At 41.6% G+C, this 17,783-nt stretch overlaps 1 protein-coding gene across 3 annotated transcripts in view; it reads right to left on the bottom strand.

The window, feature by feature from the left end:
* The window catches only part of iqsec3b (IQ motif and Sec7 domain ArfGEF 3b), a 39,829-nt gene that overhangs the window by 19,084 nt on the left and 2,962 nt on the right, over nt 1-17,783 (bottom strand). For all 3 annotated transcript variants that reach the window (XM_007545711.2, XM_016668189.1, XM_007545712.2), the window contains 5 exons: nt 10,853-10,927; nt 4,127-4,244; nt 2,857-3,258; nt 1,287-2,008; nt 453-614 (listed from right to left, as the gene is read on the bottom strand). In XM_007545711.2, the coding sequence (XP_007545773.1) occupies nt 453-614; nt 1,287-2,008; nt 2,857-3,258; nt 4,127-4,244; nt 10,853-10,927 (1,479 nt within the window). The remainder of the gene's footprint in view (nt 1-452; nt 615-1,286; nt 2,009-2,856; nt 3,259-4,126; nt 4,245-10,852; nt 10,928-17,783) is intronic.

The raw sequence follows: 17,783 nt of genomic DNA, 5'->3' as shown, positions 1-17,783 counted from the left end.
CATCCATCCATCCATCCATCCATCCATCCATCCATCCATCCATCCATCCATCCATCCATCCACCCATCCATCCATCCACATTATGGATGGAATGTGGTTTGCAGGCTGAGTACAATTCTAGTTTTTCTTGCAGCTCTGCCACAATCACCAGATAGTTTTATGGAGTTCCCATCAAATTGTCATTCTATCTGTAAATTTGTCCACTTGAGCTGTGAATAGCTGTGGGCATAGATTTAAAATTGGCATCTTGTGTTCTTCTCTCAGTTCGGGTGGATGGCCATGTTTTGGTAGGATTGCAGTTGTACCGTAATGATATATTGAGCACGGCTTTGTGCAATGCCTTAGCACAAACACTTCCCAGATTTCTTTTTGTTGGCGTATGGACGCTTTTGCAAGGCACAGCGCAAGTCTCTCTACGCGCCGGGAACTTTAAATGAATACAGTGCACTTACTCGAGGACGTCCCTGTTGAACTGCAGCTTGCTGTTGCCCAGGAACTCTCCAATCATCTGTCGACTGAGGCCCTTCCTCTGCAGAAGGAAGTGTGCCACGCCTATAGCCGTGTCCGGGACAAAACCACGCGTGATCAGGAAGTGGATGCCCCTCTCGGGGTTCCTGGCACCGCCAAAACCAGAGAAGCAGAAGAGTGTTAGAATTAGCATTGTGTGCTGTCATTTTGTGCTTTCAAGTGTACACGCGTAGGGGTGTGTGGGTGTTTGTGTGTGGGTGAGACAGAAGTTGTGTTTCTCTGCATTTGGGAGTAAATGAGCTTAATATGTGTGAGAGCTAGAGAGTGTGAGTAGAAGGGAGTACAAACTGGGAAAAGAAGCATGCGCTCATGCAGAAAAGCTGTTAGCTCACAACTTTGAGATCAGCTCGCCTGTCACTGAGTTCATTTACTTTAATTTGTATTAACTAATATTAAATGAAGGCCCACTGTTGACTCTATTTTTAGAACCTGAGCAGCTCTAGCATTGTTCACAGCCTCCTCCACTGCCTCTAGTATTCTGCTGCAGTTTGCACTCCACTTTTCATCCCCATCCTCCCTCCTGGATTTTTTTTTTTTTTTTCATGGACATCACACAATCAGAAGATGGCACTAAACAGACACTTCCCCCCGGCAATTACAAGCAATAATAAGCTGCTGTTCATAAGTATTTTAAAGGGTTGTTGGGAGTTTGTTCAAAACAAACATCGGGGCTTTGAAGTCAAAGCCAGAGGATGGGGAAATATTTAACGTGTTTTTATTTTGTCACAGAGCTTTATGTGAACTGCCAGCCCACTCACACGTTGAACAGGTTGAGTCCGATCCTGTAGAGGCGTTTGCGATGCGTGTCGGTGGACAGGGTTGGGGAGCGACAGGAGGCTGGATCCTGGCAGCGGTCCCTTGGCAGAGAGACGACAAGGGCCTGCAGGGAATCCGGACTCGGACCCCCGGGGACCTGCTGGGGATGAGTGTAGTGATACTGCTGGTACTGAGTGTAAATTTGAGCAGGTTGCTGATTAGACTGCACTGAGGTGGAGATTGACGTGGAGGTGGAGGTGGAAGTGGAGGATCCCAGTCTGTCTGAGCTGTTTTCCCCCTCCATCCCAACCCCTGCGGCAGCTGGTGCCGCAGACCCCCTCCTAGATCCCGGATCGACCATTTCCAGCTCCTCGCTGGGCGGAGGGGCGGGAAACTCGGGTTCCTCCATCGACTGCCCGTCCCCTCCGCCGCCTGTCCCACTAACAGAGGGCTTCCTGCTGCCTGATTCTCCTCCGCTTGCATTTCCCAGAGAGGTGGTGGTCGTGGTGGTCGCGGATGAGATGGTGTAGGAGCTATTGCTGTCTATGTGAACAGTTACATCCCTGAAAGCCATAAGCAGGGAGCTGGCGCTGCGGGGCAGGCCGGCACTTTCTGCAGCTGCACGAAGGGCCCCGGGGTCCATCAGAAGTCCCTTCCCCTCTCCTCCCTCTGACAGGCTCCAACCGCGAAGAGCATCATCGATGGACTGAGCCAAGGAGTGAAGCTGCAAGGGCAGGAATAAGAAAAACGCACATTAAGTCAGCGACTCTGCGTGAGGTTGTCTGTGTTGAACTGCAGAAAAGTTCATAAGTTCAGGCTGATAATTAATGACTACTGTAAGACATGTCAGGCTACATTGAACATGCTATTATATCAGCAAGGCAGCGGGTTTACTAAAGGGTAATTTGTGGCTTGATAAACTTGACATTACTTTACTTTTTCAGATTTTAATTCATCTTTAAGCACACTGGAACTCTCTTGAACAAAATACAATAAATGCTTAAAATATATAAAAACAAGACCCACCCTCATAGCTCTTGGTGAATTACTGCACATAAGATGCACAATGTAAAGTCGTCTTTATAGTGGAACATGACACACAAGCTTCGGAGCAAAAGCTAAACATTTACCACAAACAGTCTGCGCATGTTCAAACAGGTTGGATTTGTATTAAAGACTCCAGGTGATTCAGTGAACCACCTGCAGTTCAGCTTTTGAGTGTGAAAAACACCGTATGAATTCCAAATAACAGATCCTAATGTGCTCCTGAAACTTTTAACACCAAGCAAGGATGGTGAAACACCATGTTTTGCAAAAGTGCTCACACCCAAAGGAAGAATAAGATCCTATACATACAAACATATTCATTAGATAAATTTTAACACATTGCAAATTTTAACAAAACGGAGTTGCTTATTTTAAACGTTTTTCTGAGTCAGAGTTATGTTTCATTCTTTCATTTTCCTCCATTGCATTCCTGTTGAAATAGTTTCAAGTTTCTGAGATTCTTTCTTCGTGAACCACAAGTTTATCGCACCAGATCTTATTTATATCTCCACAAAGTGCACTGACCTGCTCGGAGAAGCAGTCTTCCAGCTGTGTGAGTGTAGGTCCAGATGTCTGAGACGGAGCCTGACTTGGAGCTGATGACGGGGCATTTGCTGGGGCTGACGCTGGTGACGGGGGAAGAGATGTGGAGCGACAAGGAGGTGGAGGAGGAGTTTTTGAGCGTAAGGGAATCTGTCCACCTCCTGGATGCAGAGTGTAGCTGTGTCTCTGGGCCGCATTCCTGCTCCGGGATGAAGGGCTGGGATGGCGCAGGGAGATGCGGCGAGGCAGCTTGCTCTCTGACAGCGAATTGCGGATCTTCTGGAAGTTCTTGCTGAGCTGGTACTGGCGGAAGGCCGTCTGGATGCGGCGCGCTGCCCGCCTTGCGATCAGATGGCCTCCATACTTCTGCTCCAGCTCCTCTATCTGAGGGCACAGGAAGGTGGTGAGTGGGAGTGAACACATCAAACGCCTTTAAATTGCTTTGAGAGTCATTGAAAAACACTGCAAGAGTGATAAACCCACTGAAACACGTTTTAATCATTCATCAGCAATCAAACACGCTGCCATTTTCGAGCAACGAGATCAAAAGAGCCAAGAGGAGTCCTGAAATACACACTCACACTGTTCACAGAGGTATCCTTCTTAATTATAGGTTGGCTCTACCTGGAGTGGTTTAGGGCTTATGGAATCATCATCCTTCTGCTAATAGTTCATAGCAAGGATATAGAGATGGACCATGACAGATTGAGTTAAATGAATGGGGGAGCCTATTTGTTTGCAGCACCACCCAAAAATCCTACAATTTCTCAGAACTTCACCTTTAATATTTCCAGAGGAACGAGAGGCAGGTGGGGCAGGGAAAAAAAAAAAAGAGGGAAACCTCACAATATGTCTGCTGTGTGTCTGGTCACACCACGAGTGGATACATGCACTCAAGCACCGCAGCAGCACAGCGAGATACAACAGCAGACCCTTCAGTTGCTTGCTATGAGGAATAAAGACATCTTCAGCCACCACGAGCAGTTATTAGTTGTTACCATGACAACCTAGCATCTCCCTTTCCTCTGTTCCTGTCGCTGTGGCACTCAGTATCCTGGGTGTTCTTTTTCATGTCAACAGAGACGGAAATAGATCTAAATGGGAATCTTTTTTGTCAAGAAATCTTCTCTCTCTCACACACACACTCGCACGCGCACACACACCTGCCCACGTTAAACAAGGTAGAGCTGCCAGCAGTTTTTACTCCAAACCTTGTGATTGAGCATATTGATCCACTAAGGAAAAGGCATACCTGTTTGTTTTTGTTCTCCAAATTGATCTCATACTCGCTGGGTCCCTCCCTCTTCAGCCCCTTCACTTCCTGTCCTCCACCAGAGGACGTCCCATCCTCCAGGCTCAGGATCTGTCCGCTGCAAGGGAAATAAGAGCAGAGAGATTTCAGTTCCTCCCCCACGACCACATATCTTCACTCTTTACAGGGGCCTGGCCTTCAGCTCTGCGGAGTGGGTAGAGATTCATAAATTAGGCAGAACGTGGACTGTGGTGGCCTGAGGGGCAGATGACTGACTTTCCGTGTCCACTCTTATTTGGTCAGACTTGTGGCTCCACTGCAAGTTGCAGGCAACGGCTGAATACGAAAAAGCTGACAGCATATAGAGTCCAGATTCAGAGGCAATACCCTTTCATAACATAGCATACACACAGGTTCAAATTTTTAAAATTATGTCTAAGAGATATTTGTTGATAAACTAGATTAACTACCCAGGCTTTTTGCACAAGAATATGTAAATACTTTAAATCTAATGGAATAAATTCATTTTCAGATGCAGTAGTATATTGAAATTTTGAGTTTGTGATGGTGGGGGAAGGAGAATCCAATATTTCCATCCATCCATCCATTTTCTGTACACCCTTCTCCCTGGTGGGGTCGGGAGGCTTGCCGGTGCCCATCTCCAGCTAACGTTTCAGGCAAGAGGCAGGGTCACCCTGGACAGGTCGTCAGTCTGTCGCAGGGCAACACAGAGTCAGACAGGACAAACAACCATACACACACACGCACACGCACACACACACACACACACACACACACACCTAGGGAGAATTTAGAGAGATCAATATGCCTGACAGTCATGTTTTTGGACTGTGGGAGGAAGCTGGAGTACCCGGAGAGAACCCACGCATGCACAGGGAGAACATGCAAACTCCATCCAGAAAGACCCAAAGCCAGGAATCGAACCCAGGACCTTCTTGCTGTAAGGCAACAGTGCTACTGCGCCACTGTGCAGCCCAGGATGCAATGTTTGTCCCATTAATTAATTCATCAAACCATTTATTTATTCCTATATTTTTTTGCCAATTTTGGCAGGAACCACCCTCCATACTCATCATTTTTCAAAATAGAAAAGGTGAAAAAACAAAAATTCAGCAAAGATTTTGCTCAAAGGGGAAATGATAAAATTCAGCTTTCATTAATCAATCAATCAATCAATCAATCAATCAATCAATCAATCAAATGTATTTGTATAGCACATTTCAGCATCGAAGCAGTTCAAGGTGCTTTACACCATGAAAACACAAAAATATAAAGTCATAGAAGACACCAAAACACACAGTGAAGAATTGAGAAAACCAGTTAAAATTATATTTTGCCAAGTGCCATCATTACACATCAAAATACTGGTTAGTGTTTCATTTATTATGGTCCAAAGCAACTCTAAACATTTGGGTTTTTAGTCTAGATTTAAAGAAACTCAGAGTTTTTGGTGTTTTGAGGTTTTCTGTAAGTTTTCTGTGTTCTATGCACCACAGATTTGTAGTGCACAGAAGCTGAATGCTGTTTCTCCATATTTGGTTCTGGTTTTGGGGATGGTGAGCAGAACCAGAAGACCTGAGAGGTATTGAAAGTATGTAGCAATACGGCACCACAATACTTTAAAGCAGATCATTAACGTACTGTGGCTCAGATCAGTAAAACTCACAGATTTACACACTGATGAATCATAACTATGTTGTGTTTAGTTTTTTTTTGGATCGGGGGTGTATTATGTAAACATTAGCTTACAAAGCTCTTATCAAATTTTCATGAGTTTGCCTAACACTCTCCTTTAACAGTTGGACAAAGGTTCCCATCTTTATCCGGTGAGACTGTCATGCACAAATAAAAATCTCATATTTAGCGGTGAAAACTTTCAGTGATTCCTTTTATGTTTCTGTGTTTATTTTTGGCTAGAGCCAAGGTGATTTAACAGCTTAGACGCTGTGCCTCAAGAGAGCTTTCAAAAAGGAAAGCCATGTGCAGCGTATTGCTGCAATAAAGACCTGTAAGTTGTAACTTGTGTTTTTCCCACAATATTCTTATGCCAAAGGATTTGATCTCTTTTATTTAGTACCGATATTATGCCAGACGAATCCAGAAAGTGTCTGCACCACTACTGAATCAAATAGAAAGTGTTACACTGACTTATATAAGGAATTCAAACAAATAACTCCTAGCTAAGACTTGCCACTCACGTTTGTATTTATTTTCTCTTGCAATGTTTCCACGCCAGCCTTTGCTCCACTCTCAGTTTTTACTATTAAGATCAAGGCTGAATTCATGTATGACCCTCTGAAAGCTAATGTGTATCCATGGCAATGACATCATTTGGATGAGCCTTTCGTTCTCTGTGTGCTGCGTGGAAATAAAAAGATTATTGGGGAGGCTTTTTCCCGTGTTGCGCTGTTGGGATTAAGCTTTCAAAAATACTGCAAACAGGAATGCCATGCCAATACAGTCAGGCGTGACTCAGAGAACAAGTTAGGGGAAACCCTAATCTGACTCCACCGATACGGGGACTTCATATTCATGACACTTTGAATTCAGCAACCCAGAGTGATGCAGAGCAGAGAACATTCATACATACCAAGAATATTACAAGAATACACCAGTACCACCTGCCTACTTCAAAGCGACCTTACAAATTGAACGTCGGCTCATGCCAAGATTTCCACATCTGCTAAACTGAGCTACATGAAGTCGAAAACACACACCTACAGAGATCCAGCTGGTTTTGTGAGGTACTTATAACGTTTAAATTTTCTAAATATTTGTCATATTACATAGATGTTATGATAGTGAGACATGGAGGTGACAGCATGATGCTGTCTTATGCTTGTCTTAAGCAATGAGATAAAAGCAGATCAAAAAACTAAAGACAGAGGTGGATACTCACCTTCCATGAGAGCAACCCTAAACATGCAATGAGATCTACAAAGAAAATTTTTAATTTAAGGGATATGATCACTGTCAGATATGGGTTAAGAGGTATTTTCATTTAACTAAGTTTATTTTCAAAAGAAAATCTAACAAGCATCTTCTAAAAAAAAATACAATCAGCTAATAAAAAAATCAAATTTACATTTTATTGGAATTATTACTTGAAAAATACATGACATGTGAAAAAAATATACTTTTCTAATCAGTCAATGGAAAAATCTTCACTGGCATTACAGCCATCAAATCGTTCTTATTTTTTAGCATTTCCCACTGGTATCTTACAAGTTATCTTTGATGATGAGCTCCAAGTCTTTAAGGCTGGAATGCCTCTATGCCACCTCTTTAATAATCTTACTGACTTTCTCACATTTACGTCAGGACCCAGTATGAGCCATTCTAAAATGTTACTATTACTTCCAATGAGAAGAAAAATGTTGCCACAATTAGAAGGTTAAACTTAAAATTTGCTGGATAGATCATTTTGGACTCAACTATATATTATCCAGTCAAAGTGCAAACAAAAACCCACTTAAAAAACTTGTGACAAGACATTAAAATAGATGCTAATAAACACGCTCGATCCAGTCTGACTGAACTTTAGTTATTTTGCAAAGCAGAAAGAAGTGCCAAAAGATTTGCAGTTGTGGTTTCAGCGAGGCACACCAAACTTTTCAGATTTATATTTATAAAATTAACAAAAGAACATGTAACCTTTTCCATCACTGCACAATAAAGCTTGATCTACCACAAAAGAAATCCCTGAAAATACATTGAGGTTGTTGCTTGTGACTAGACAAAATCTGAAATGGTTTGTACAGTATGACTGCTCATCTCAAAAGTGAAAACCAGAAGCTGAGCAACATCACAAAAATCACATCAGAGTTTAAATTTAGCTTCAGAACCCAGCAGTGTCAAGGGTGGAGTAGGCTGCTCCCTGAGGTCAGCCATTTTTAATCCCAGACACAGATGGTACAACATTCTTTTACATGGTAGCATTATCAAAATTCTGCGAAAAGTCATGTAGGGCTTAAGTAATTTGCCAGCATAACACAGCAAACACCCTCATTCTCTTAGGCCTTCCGATAATCCAGATGTTCTCACACATAAGGCTTCCCTTCATCTTTGCAAACTTCTTTCCACATAGGAATGGGATGAAAAACTAACTTTCAGCACAAAAGAGCTCTGGAGTGGACAGATTTATGATCATACCCTGAAGGCTTTAAGACTATATGCACTCACAAGCGCGAGTGTGATGCTTGTGGAATCTCCCGTCCTGGCCGGATACTGCTTACTCCGATTATTTTTACACGAACGAAACCAGAGCTAAAAAACAACAGGGGAGAATTAAAAGCCAGCTCATGCTTAAATAATGAGTGCATCACTTAAGTCTCTCTTTGTTTCCTCTGATTGCTGTGAAACGAAGTATACTGCAGCGTCTCTCACTAAAAGTCGGAGACAGGGCCGGAGAGGCTAGGTTTGGCTGTATCCTCTGAGATAGAGTCAGCGAAAAGAGCCAGAAAGAGGAGAGCAGAAAGCGAGATAACTACAGCGAAGTCGGAAACAGTAAGATAGTTACAGGCTGCCTGTTGGTGTGTGCACGCTGGAGGCTGTCTCTATCAAAAAGTCTATTAAAACACTGCCATGCCCCAGCGCTGCATCAGAATACATTAGAGTACATTAGAATACATTAGAGGGTTTTAAAGCAAGACCTGAGCTATTAATGCATCTGGCCAGGCAAGAGTCTCGGTGATGATAGGGGCACTGTGCGCACTTTCTCCTGCAAAGCATATGCAGCAACAAACACAGACAGCACACATGCAAGCACAGGCGTCATCAGGGGGCGAGACAGAAAAACCTTGGTCAAATCGTATCGCTTAAAGCCCTGCACGCCCAGGGGGGGATGCACACCCACACACTTAAAGGTTGGAAGAGCGAAGGGTATGGCAGGTTAGGCTAGAGGCAGATCTCATGGCATCTCTTGGGAGGTGAGTGTGCACTGATGGATTTAGAGTGTGTATCAGCAACTGTAGAGGCAGTGAAGGATTGCAACCAACATGTTCATGTGATGATGATGATGATGATGATGATGATGATGATGATGATGATGATGATGATGATGATGAGAGTGGTGATAATAAAGAGCTGCATTGGCATTAGAGAGCCACACCAGTCTCATCTCAGCTGGACGCCCACTGCCTCTCTGTCATTTGCCCATCCAATCAGGACCGTGTGAGTGTAGGAGTTAAGTCGTTAGATCTCCACAGAAAATAGAGGGATACCAGACAGACAGACAGACAGATGGTGATATTGAGAAAAGAAATAAACTTAATGGGGTGGGATGAGGTGGAAATAATTGCGACGCAATGATTGAGCAAGACGTGGGCTTCCAAAAAGCAGGCAAAAAAAAAAAGATAAAAACAAGCGAGAGAGAATAAACAATTGCATATGAAGATGAAGCAAAGTAAAAAGGGTTTAAAGAAGAAAGGCGCTCATTCAAGCCTTTAAATGAAAGTTTACACATTCACACTCTCCATGCACAGCCCACTCAGAAACAAGCTGTTAAAATGGCTACTGTAGATTCTCCAGTTACTATGGTAGAGATATCTGTTGCATCACTTCAGAGTTGCCATGGTCGTTTTGATACCTACATCATACCACCTCCTCTTCTGTTGTCTTTTTGTGAGTTGCAGACGGTGAAGCTATGCGTTTGCTACACATTTAGCCATGTAGCTGTACTGCTGAACCTCAAAATTACACCACTTTGCACTGACATATGGACCAGTTCAGCACTGCACAGTTCCCATCAGGCATGATTAAAAGTTTTAAGTGTTGGCTATTTTGTTGGCAATAAGGCAAAGAGAAACTGACAATTCTTTTGTTTACTTCTTTTCCCCCGTTTTTCGTTGCGTACTTTGAATAAACGTTTGTCTGTAAGTGTGAATGCATCGTAGATTTCAGAAAACAAAATGACAGCATGCACATTGATGTGGTTTATGAAAAAAGAACAAAGCCTGACTGGAATGCCCAGCTGTTATTTTGAAAGACCTTCAGCAATCATTTTAAATCAATTTGCTATTGAAACCATATGGTCTTGTCAATATATTCCATTAAAATGATTTTCAAATCCTAACAATGTTTTCTGAAGTCACTGCATAAGCCACTACTTCCACCAAAACAATTATCCCAAACAGATTTGTATGGGCACAATCCTGTCAGTTAACCCCAGCATGCATGAACCTGCGGTACAGCCCATGCTATTACTATAACCGAGTTAAGACCACAGAGAAAATGTAGGAAAGAGAGAAGTTTGTTTCGATAAGCAAAAGCAGTTTGAATTCAGACAGCATGAGGTGTCAATGCACTGGCAAATCACATAACAGTTTAAAGTGATGCAATATGAATATAGCATTAAAGTGGCGAACACATACAAAAACCTACAGGAAGAGAAATTTTAAATATGATCAAAAAAACTAAAGTTCTGCAGACAGTCAGCTTCATCATCCATGCCAGTAACCATCATGGCTTCGTATCCATATGAGTCAAACTCTAGCTCAGGCACATGACAATAAAAATAAAAAAAAACCTTCAACTCGTGCAACTCAAATGCTTCAAAATCAATGTTGAAATACTTTAAAAACAGCACCTCTGCTACAATACTTAAAAATGTCAGGTGGTTAGCTACAATCCTGTGCCTTTTGTGATGTCATCAACCCAACTACGCACATCGGAGAATTAGCAATTGTCCTTCTCGGCTGAGCTCACCTTGATGATCCCGAGGTATCGGTCTCCGGATGTTCAGGGGCGGGGCAGCAAAACTGATGCAGCACGGTCTCACTCCTGCAGAAGGATGGAGGAAAAAAGCAGAGGTCAGCAAAGGAGAAAGAAAAGGAGCAAGGCACGCACGCAGAGCTGAAAGGACAGGTTGTCATTCTGTCTGCCGATGATGTGTGTTCAACATTCCTCTTTAGTACCCAAGATGATCACTTTTAACAAACACAAAAAAAGATCCTAGAGAGTCTCCCTTCTTGCTCTTTGGATTATTGTATCATTACATTTTACAGTCAGTGACTGATCCCAGGGCAAATACCCTATGTAGGTCAAATCAAGGCTGAGAAAGCTTAGAACGGGTGTATTTATATGTTTGTGTGTACGTGTCAGATCAGCTGCGATTTAGCAGAAATCCCTGAACCCAATCTGGAAAGATGCTTGCTCCAGCTCTGTTTCCTACTTCCTCCTCTTCAGCTGGCCTTTCTCATTTGTCTCTCATACATTTTACATTCACATTCATATTTTAGGCATTACGCTGGAGCTCTTATGTGGAACAAGAAAGAAAAAATGCATTCTTAAGCAGCTGTATAGATTGCCTTCCTTTAAATTCAGGATGCCCTATAGTTTCCATTTCTACATACATAAAAATGACAACCAGGACCAGCATTTATGGATTGTTTTATAGGTATTATCTGGGCATCAAGAACATTAGGAACTTCTTCATTGTGCTGAATAAATGCAGTGAAGGGACATTGTTGGCTATACTACAGTCGATTTTATGACCTGGGTTCAGATTAAAGCTCATGACACAAAGTCACAGTGACAGGCAGTCAGAGTCGGCGCAAAACCAGGAGTGACAGTCTGGGCTATAAAAAGCCACCTTTTCACAGCAACTTCTACAGACTTAAAGGGACCCTGATATTTTCCCTAAAAATCTCACACTCTGTTCACACTCTGATTCTGTGATCTGCTACTTGATCCAAGATCAATGGAACACATACATGTGCTTTTATAAACTTTAATAATTATTTCTGAATTCATTTTTGCCATTTTCTTTAATCATGCCCCTTATGTGATTAGTTTCTTGTCCGAGAGCTTACAGAAAACCTCAGAATGCATATGCTTCCTCTTAAGGTTTGGTTTTCACACAGTTAGTTGCAAATGAAGTAGTGATCCTTGGCTGCAAACGTTCATGAACCTAATTTACTGCCTGCTAGTTTTTGAGTCTCAGGAACAGTTTCTCAATTGTGATCTATCCAACACAAAAGCTTCTGAAATAGTCTTCATTTCACACATTCAGAGCACAGAGGTGTTGTCAATGAGATTTTTTTTATGTCAAATTGGAGGAATCAAAGGAAGGAGAATCAATGCAGCTACTCTTCTGGGCATTATTTACTAGGTTAGGCTAAAAAACACAGTGACATCTGTAAATTGTCATAGTCCTGGAGTTTTTTTTACATTTTGTTATTTTACAATGAAGAACTTCAATGTAGTTTTTTTTTTACCTAAAAAATGGTGGATAATAGGGAAATAAAATGACACATGGTTTTTCTGTGACAAATTAAGTCCGAACAGGGTGTCTTATATTAGCATTCGGTCACCTTTTCCCTGATGCCTCTAAATATAAACCAGTTCATCTTCAAAAGTCACCCAAGTCAGACCACCTGTATAAAAGAGTACATCTGCATAAATGCTGTTGTCCTCTGAAGGCCTCTGAAATTTACAGGGAACATTAGAAAACAACATGAAGACCAAAGGACAGACTGGGATAAAGTCATGGAGACGTTTAAAGCGTTAAGTTCTAAAACAATATCACAAGTTAGGAGCAATCTCAGGGGGAACTGTTCAAACTAAAAATTTAAACACAATGGCACTGCAAACCACCCAAGTAAACTGGACTGGAGGATTATTCTGGGAGGAGATATAGATATAAATAGATATAGATATAGAAATTCACAATTCAGTTGAGAAAATCTGCTAACCGGGCAACTATTTGTAACAAATGGGGGAGAGGCAAAGAGAAAGATGCTCTCAGTCCATTCATGATGAAGATGTTGAGGTATTTTCCAATTGACAATGGTAAGCCCATAGTTTTTAGTGTGTAACTTGATTCAAACTTAAATTTTGACAATTGTAGGATCTATAATTAATCAATCACAATTACTGTATATTAATCAAAAACTATGTATCGACAAAGTAAGCAACATATTCAACTCAAAAGCTATTTGTGCTGCTAAATTATTGGATGAATAGACATATGAGCTCTATAACAAAGATATTTGTTTTAATCTGTTTTTCAGGTTACTCAACCAGATTGGAGCAAAGTGCTATTATGCCCATTCAGCTTTCAAGTGTTTTAGCAACCTCTCGTTATTCATGTGACTTCCTTGAAAAAATACTGGTTTAGAAATGTGAACAGAGGAGTCGCTGTGGTGGCGCAGGGGTAAAGGACAATCCACACGGAGGCCTTGATCCTCAATTCGGACATCAAAGGTTCAAGTCCCAGCCAGAAGACCTTTGCTGCATGTCTTCTGCCTCTTTTGCTACCTACTTTCCTGTCTAACCATGCTCAAATAAAGGCTGAGCCAAAAAAAAAAAAAAAAACTTTAAAAGAAATGTGAACTGAGGACACTGACAGTACCATTGGGGACATCTGTGCTTGCTGCAACATGTTTTGCATTGAGATGGTATTTTAGGCTTGAATAGCTTCACTGATAGACCAACTCCTTTTTGCACGATGTAAACAGAAAACTCTTTACCAGCATCCCATCAGATCATTTTTTTGAAGGTTCTATTTTTATATGTAACAAAAATGCGATTCACTGTGTAAAACTTTTAATGGGCTAATATTTGTGTAGTTAATAAAAAATAAATTCATTAAGGTCCTGGGCAGTTTTTAGATATGCAATAATGGGAGAGACAAACTTAAAGGTATCCAGTTTAACTGGAGTAAAAAAAAAAAAAAAAAAAGCTTTACAAATCATTTACTGAGGGGGCCTGAATACATGTGCATATTTTACATGTTTATTTGTAAGAACATCTATAAACTGTTTCATGTTCATACCTCTTCACATTGTCCCCTACGTCAGCATGTCTATCACTTACATAAAACATGAACACTGTGAAGTTTGTGGTTGTAATGTGACAGAATACGGAAAGGTTCAAGCAATATAAATAATTTTGCAAGGCACTGTAGGTTTGCTTTTTTCCACCAGTCTGTGCAAAAAAACATTTTCAGTGAATTCAAATTGTGCAGCCAAGCCAGACAACAAGACCAAGTCGAAGACTGAACACTTTTACTTTTTCTGGAAACATTTCACACAAAGCAGATCTGGAAGCTAATGAACTCCAGAGCAATACTGTACAACAAATTCCTCTTTTTTTTTTTTTTTTTTTTTGAAACTGCTCACAAACCAACCAAATCAGCAAATATAATAGTCATTGGAGAGGTGATGATGTGTTAATAGTAACGCTGGATGATGTAACCTAAAAGAAGCTGTCGCAGTAGTGACTGATGGGGAGATATGTTCCTCTCAGTTTGACATCGTGGGGAAAAATAGATTCTTTCTCTTTAAAGTGCAGTTTTGACAGCTGTCTTCACATGTTGCAGTGTGACGCTTCTGTGTAAAGACACTTAAAAAAAAACAAAAAAAAACAAGCCTTGTACTGTATATTTGGAAGTTCTTCTGAAGCCGAGACTTTCATCTAAAAAGATCCAAACCTTCTGCACCTCTGTGGTGTGTAGGTTTTATTTTTAAAGCTTTTAAGGGGTGCCAACATGTCAGTGTGTTAGTTCAGATTTAAATAAAGGACTGAGCTCTGTGTGGCTGCACAAAGAAGCAGCTAAAGAACTTTCTTGAACTACTGCACACTTGCTTTGTTTCTTGTTTCTTGTGGATGTTTCTTTTATTCTTTGCTGCAAAGAGCTATTTAATCGTAGGTGCAAGTTTGCTCAGCTCATTTGGAAAGAGATGTGTCAAAGTGCACGAGAGCCAGTGCTGCAGTTTAGCTTGTGCATGTACGGTTTTGTTTTTCCACAGGTGTTCTGGGTTTCGCTCTTCTCTTACTTCTTCAGCAGGAACAGGGTACATTAAGTTAATGAGGTTTGCATATCTTATTTTTTCCTTCGTTTGTGCACCTAGTCGCACTTTTTCTCTATGAGATGGAAACTCACAAGAGACCTCATGATTACTTATTATCTCCACCCATGCAGACACAGGGCACTTATGCCAGAGATACCGCAACAATGTTGCAGGTGGCAAAAAAAAAAAAAAAAGCTCATTTACCTTCTTGAACGTTCTTCCTATGAAAACACAAGGTAGCCAAGAAATCCACAAAGCTACCTAAAACAACACTCTGCACTATATGAATGTCACCAATATGCTAATTGGTGTAAAAATACAAATGACTGAAGTATTGTTAATGTGCAAAAACAAATTACTACCTAGAGCTAAGCAAATAAAAAAAGATCCTCCACAGATTTATTCATGTTATTTTTTATGCTTTGTCGTATCTGTACAGATTTAAGAGATAAATCTAATTTTGTGTGCTTTAAAAATTGCTGCTGGGCAGCGTTTCTTACCTTAGCATGAAATCAATCTAGCTTTTGTGTCCCTGTTTAATAAGATTTATCACAGGTTTGTTCTACAGTGCTTTGCAAAAGTGTCCATATGAGTTCTAATGGATTTTTTATGTGACAGATTCAGCCAAGCCAATCATTGTAGCTCTGGCTGTAGGGTTAGTCATTTTTCAATTGGCAGATGATCCTCCACTGTCAAAAATGATAAGTTCATTGCTCTCTCTAAAGAAAAAACCCAACATCCCAAGGACATGACATTGCCACCCCCATGTTTCACAGTGGGGCTGATTTGGTCAGGACAATGCGTAATATCAGTTTTCTGCCAAAAGTTATACTTTTAATCAAAACGGTTTCATGCACTTTTTATCTGACCAGACCGCATTACCCTGCATGTTTGCTGCGTCTCCTTCATCGATTGTGTCCACCTTCTTAAGGCTTTTCTCCATTCGGACCAGCTCATTTGGAGTGCACAACTACAGCTGACCTGTCAATCTGAGTTGTGGATATTTGCAGCTCTATAGTTTAGGTGGATGGCCACGTCTTGGTAGGTTTGTAGCTGTGCCACACTTTTTCCATTTTCAGATTACTGATTGAAATGGACTGAAATGTTGAAAGCTTTGGGCATTGATTGTTAACCCAACTCTATTCTAAACTTCTCCATAAATTCATCCCGGGCAAGTCTGTTTTTTATACTTAAATGAAGTTACACACGAGTGAACTAATTGTAAATATTTGTGTTTGATTTTAATTAGTATCAGAGTAAAGTGGCTGCACTGTGGTTGTGGAATTTACCTAAAATGAATTAAAGCTAGAGGTCGGGTTGTGATATAAGAGGTGTGAATGATTTTGCAAGACAGATGAAATAGATATGAGTCGCATATGTCTTTTGAACAAATCCTTAGTAGCAAACTAAAAGATCCTGTTACGCTGTTCTTTTGTAACGTGTTTGAATATAAAATTAGAGAGAGTTAAAAAAAAAAGCTGAACACGTGAAAACACACACACACACACACACACACACTTTCACTGGCTCCATCTGTCTGCATAAGAAACACACACACGTACATGCACTTCTGCACATTCAACTCGAACACTTACAAAAAGAACAGGTGAATATTTTAACACTACATGCATCCTGCTGTTGGCCCACGTCCTCTCCCTCTCGGAGCCCTGTCTTCTCTGCTTCATCACTCTCCTTGCGTTGCTTTGTCGCCGAGCTTTTACCAGTGAGGGTCAAGGAGAGAGAGCAGGGAAAGTTAAAGGAAAACAGTAGTGTTGCAAAAAAGACTAGCTCTATTTGGACTGGGGAAAAAATAATAAAAGCTCATGTGCCCTTTTCGCTGTGCCACAGGCTGCCACAGCCTACATTGTCCACACTGCTTGTTTGTAGGTATTGCAGCCAGAGGAGACAGACGTCCCACACGCACCCTTTTGAAATATTTCACTTCCCTGGGGTTTGGTCTCCTGTGGTACCTGTTTCACTCCCTGTGTAGTGAGCTCTCCCCCGCCCCCCCGATGCCCAACCCCCGCCCCCTTTCAATCATTCTTAATTCATCCATCTCTCTCTTATGGAGAGATGGATGAATGGATCAGCTGCTTCCTGATGTGCTGGTCCAGCCTATAGCATCACCCTCAAGCTTCCTCTTGTAGACACCTCCAAGGGATCCATCAAAGACAACGACTGAGCACGCATCTCTCCTTCTCTTTCAATCTCTCTGCTTTTTTTTTTTTTCCCCCTCCTGAGAATGGCTGATTACTGTTCGCTCCATGGGCTAAGTGGGGCAGATAGAAGGCTCAGCTGGAAAGAGACAGAGAGAGAGAAAGAGAGACAGAGAGAGAGAAAAAAGAGAGAGAAGCAGACCAAGCGGAGAAGAGCGTCTCCTCTCCTTTCCTCGCACTCACGTGCGCTGACAACACTGACAAAGATGCAAAGCGCGCTCACTGCCAAACCTGAACACTGCTCACTACTCTACATGTCATCCTTTTGTAACGCTGCAAAACACTACAATCTATAGAGACAGAAAATATCAAATAAATAGATACAGTAGGATGTGCGAGGCATGCTCCAACATAGGGTTGTGCACGAAAGCTCACTGACACATTCAGGAGTTGCAAGAGGAACATGCTGAGACACACTGACAACAGGAATAACAAATCTGATCCTCAGTCATCTGCAGGCGGAATACAGCTGGCAAGGACGCCAAGGTGAAAGGAACCCCACTGCCTCCATCCCCACCCCTTACCTGATGGCGTACACTAAAGAAAAGGTAAACCCTAGAAATGTACTTTGATGCAAAATGATTCAAGTTCACAGAATGTGGGGTTAGACTCAGACTTGGCCATTGT

This window comes from Poecilia formosa, unplaced genomic scaffold (assembly GCF_000485575.1).
Source record: "Poecilia formosa unplaced genomic scaffold, Poecilia_formosa-5.1.2 Scaffold13, whole genome shotgun sequence".
NCBI classification, from domain to species: Eukaryota; Metazoa; Chordata; class Actinopteri; order Cyprinodontiformes; family Poeciliidae; genus Poecilia; species Poecilia formosa.
Note: the sequence above shows the minus strand (reverse complement) of the source record. Positions and strands in the feature narration are given on the sequence as shown.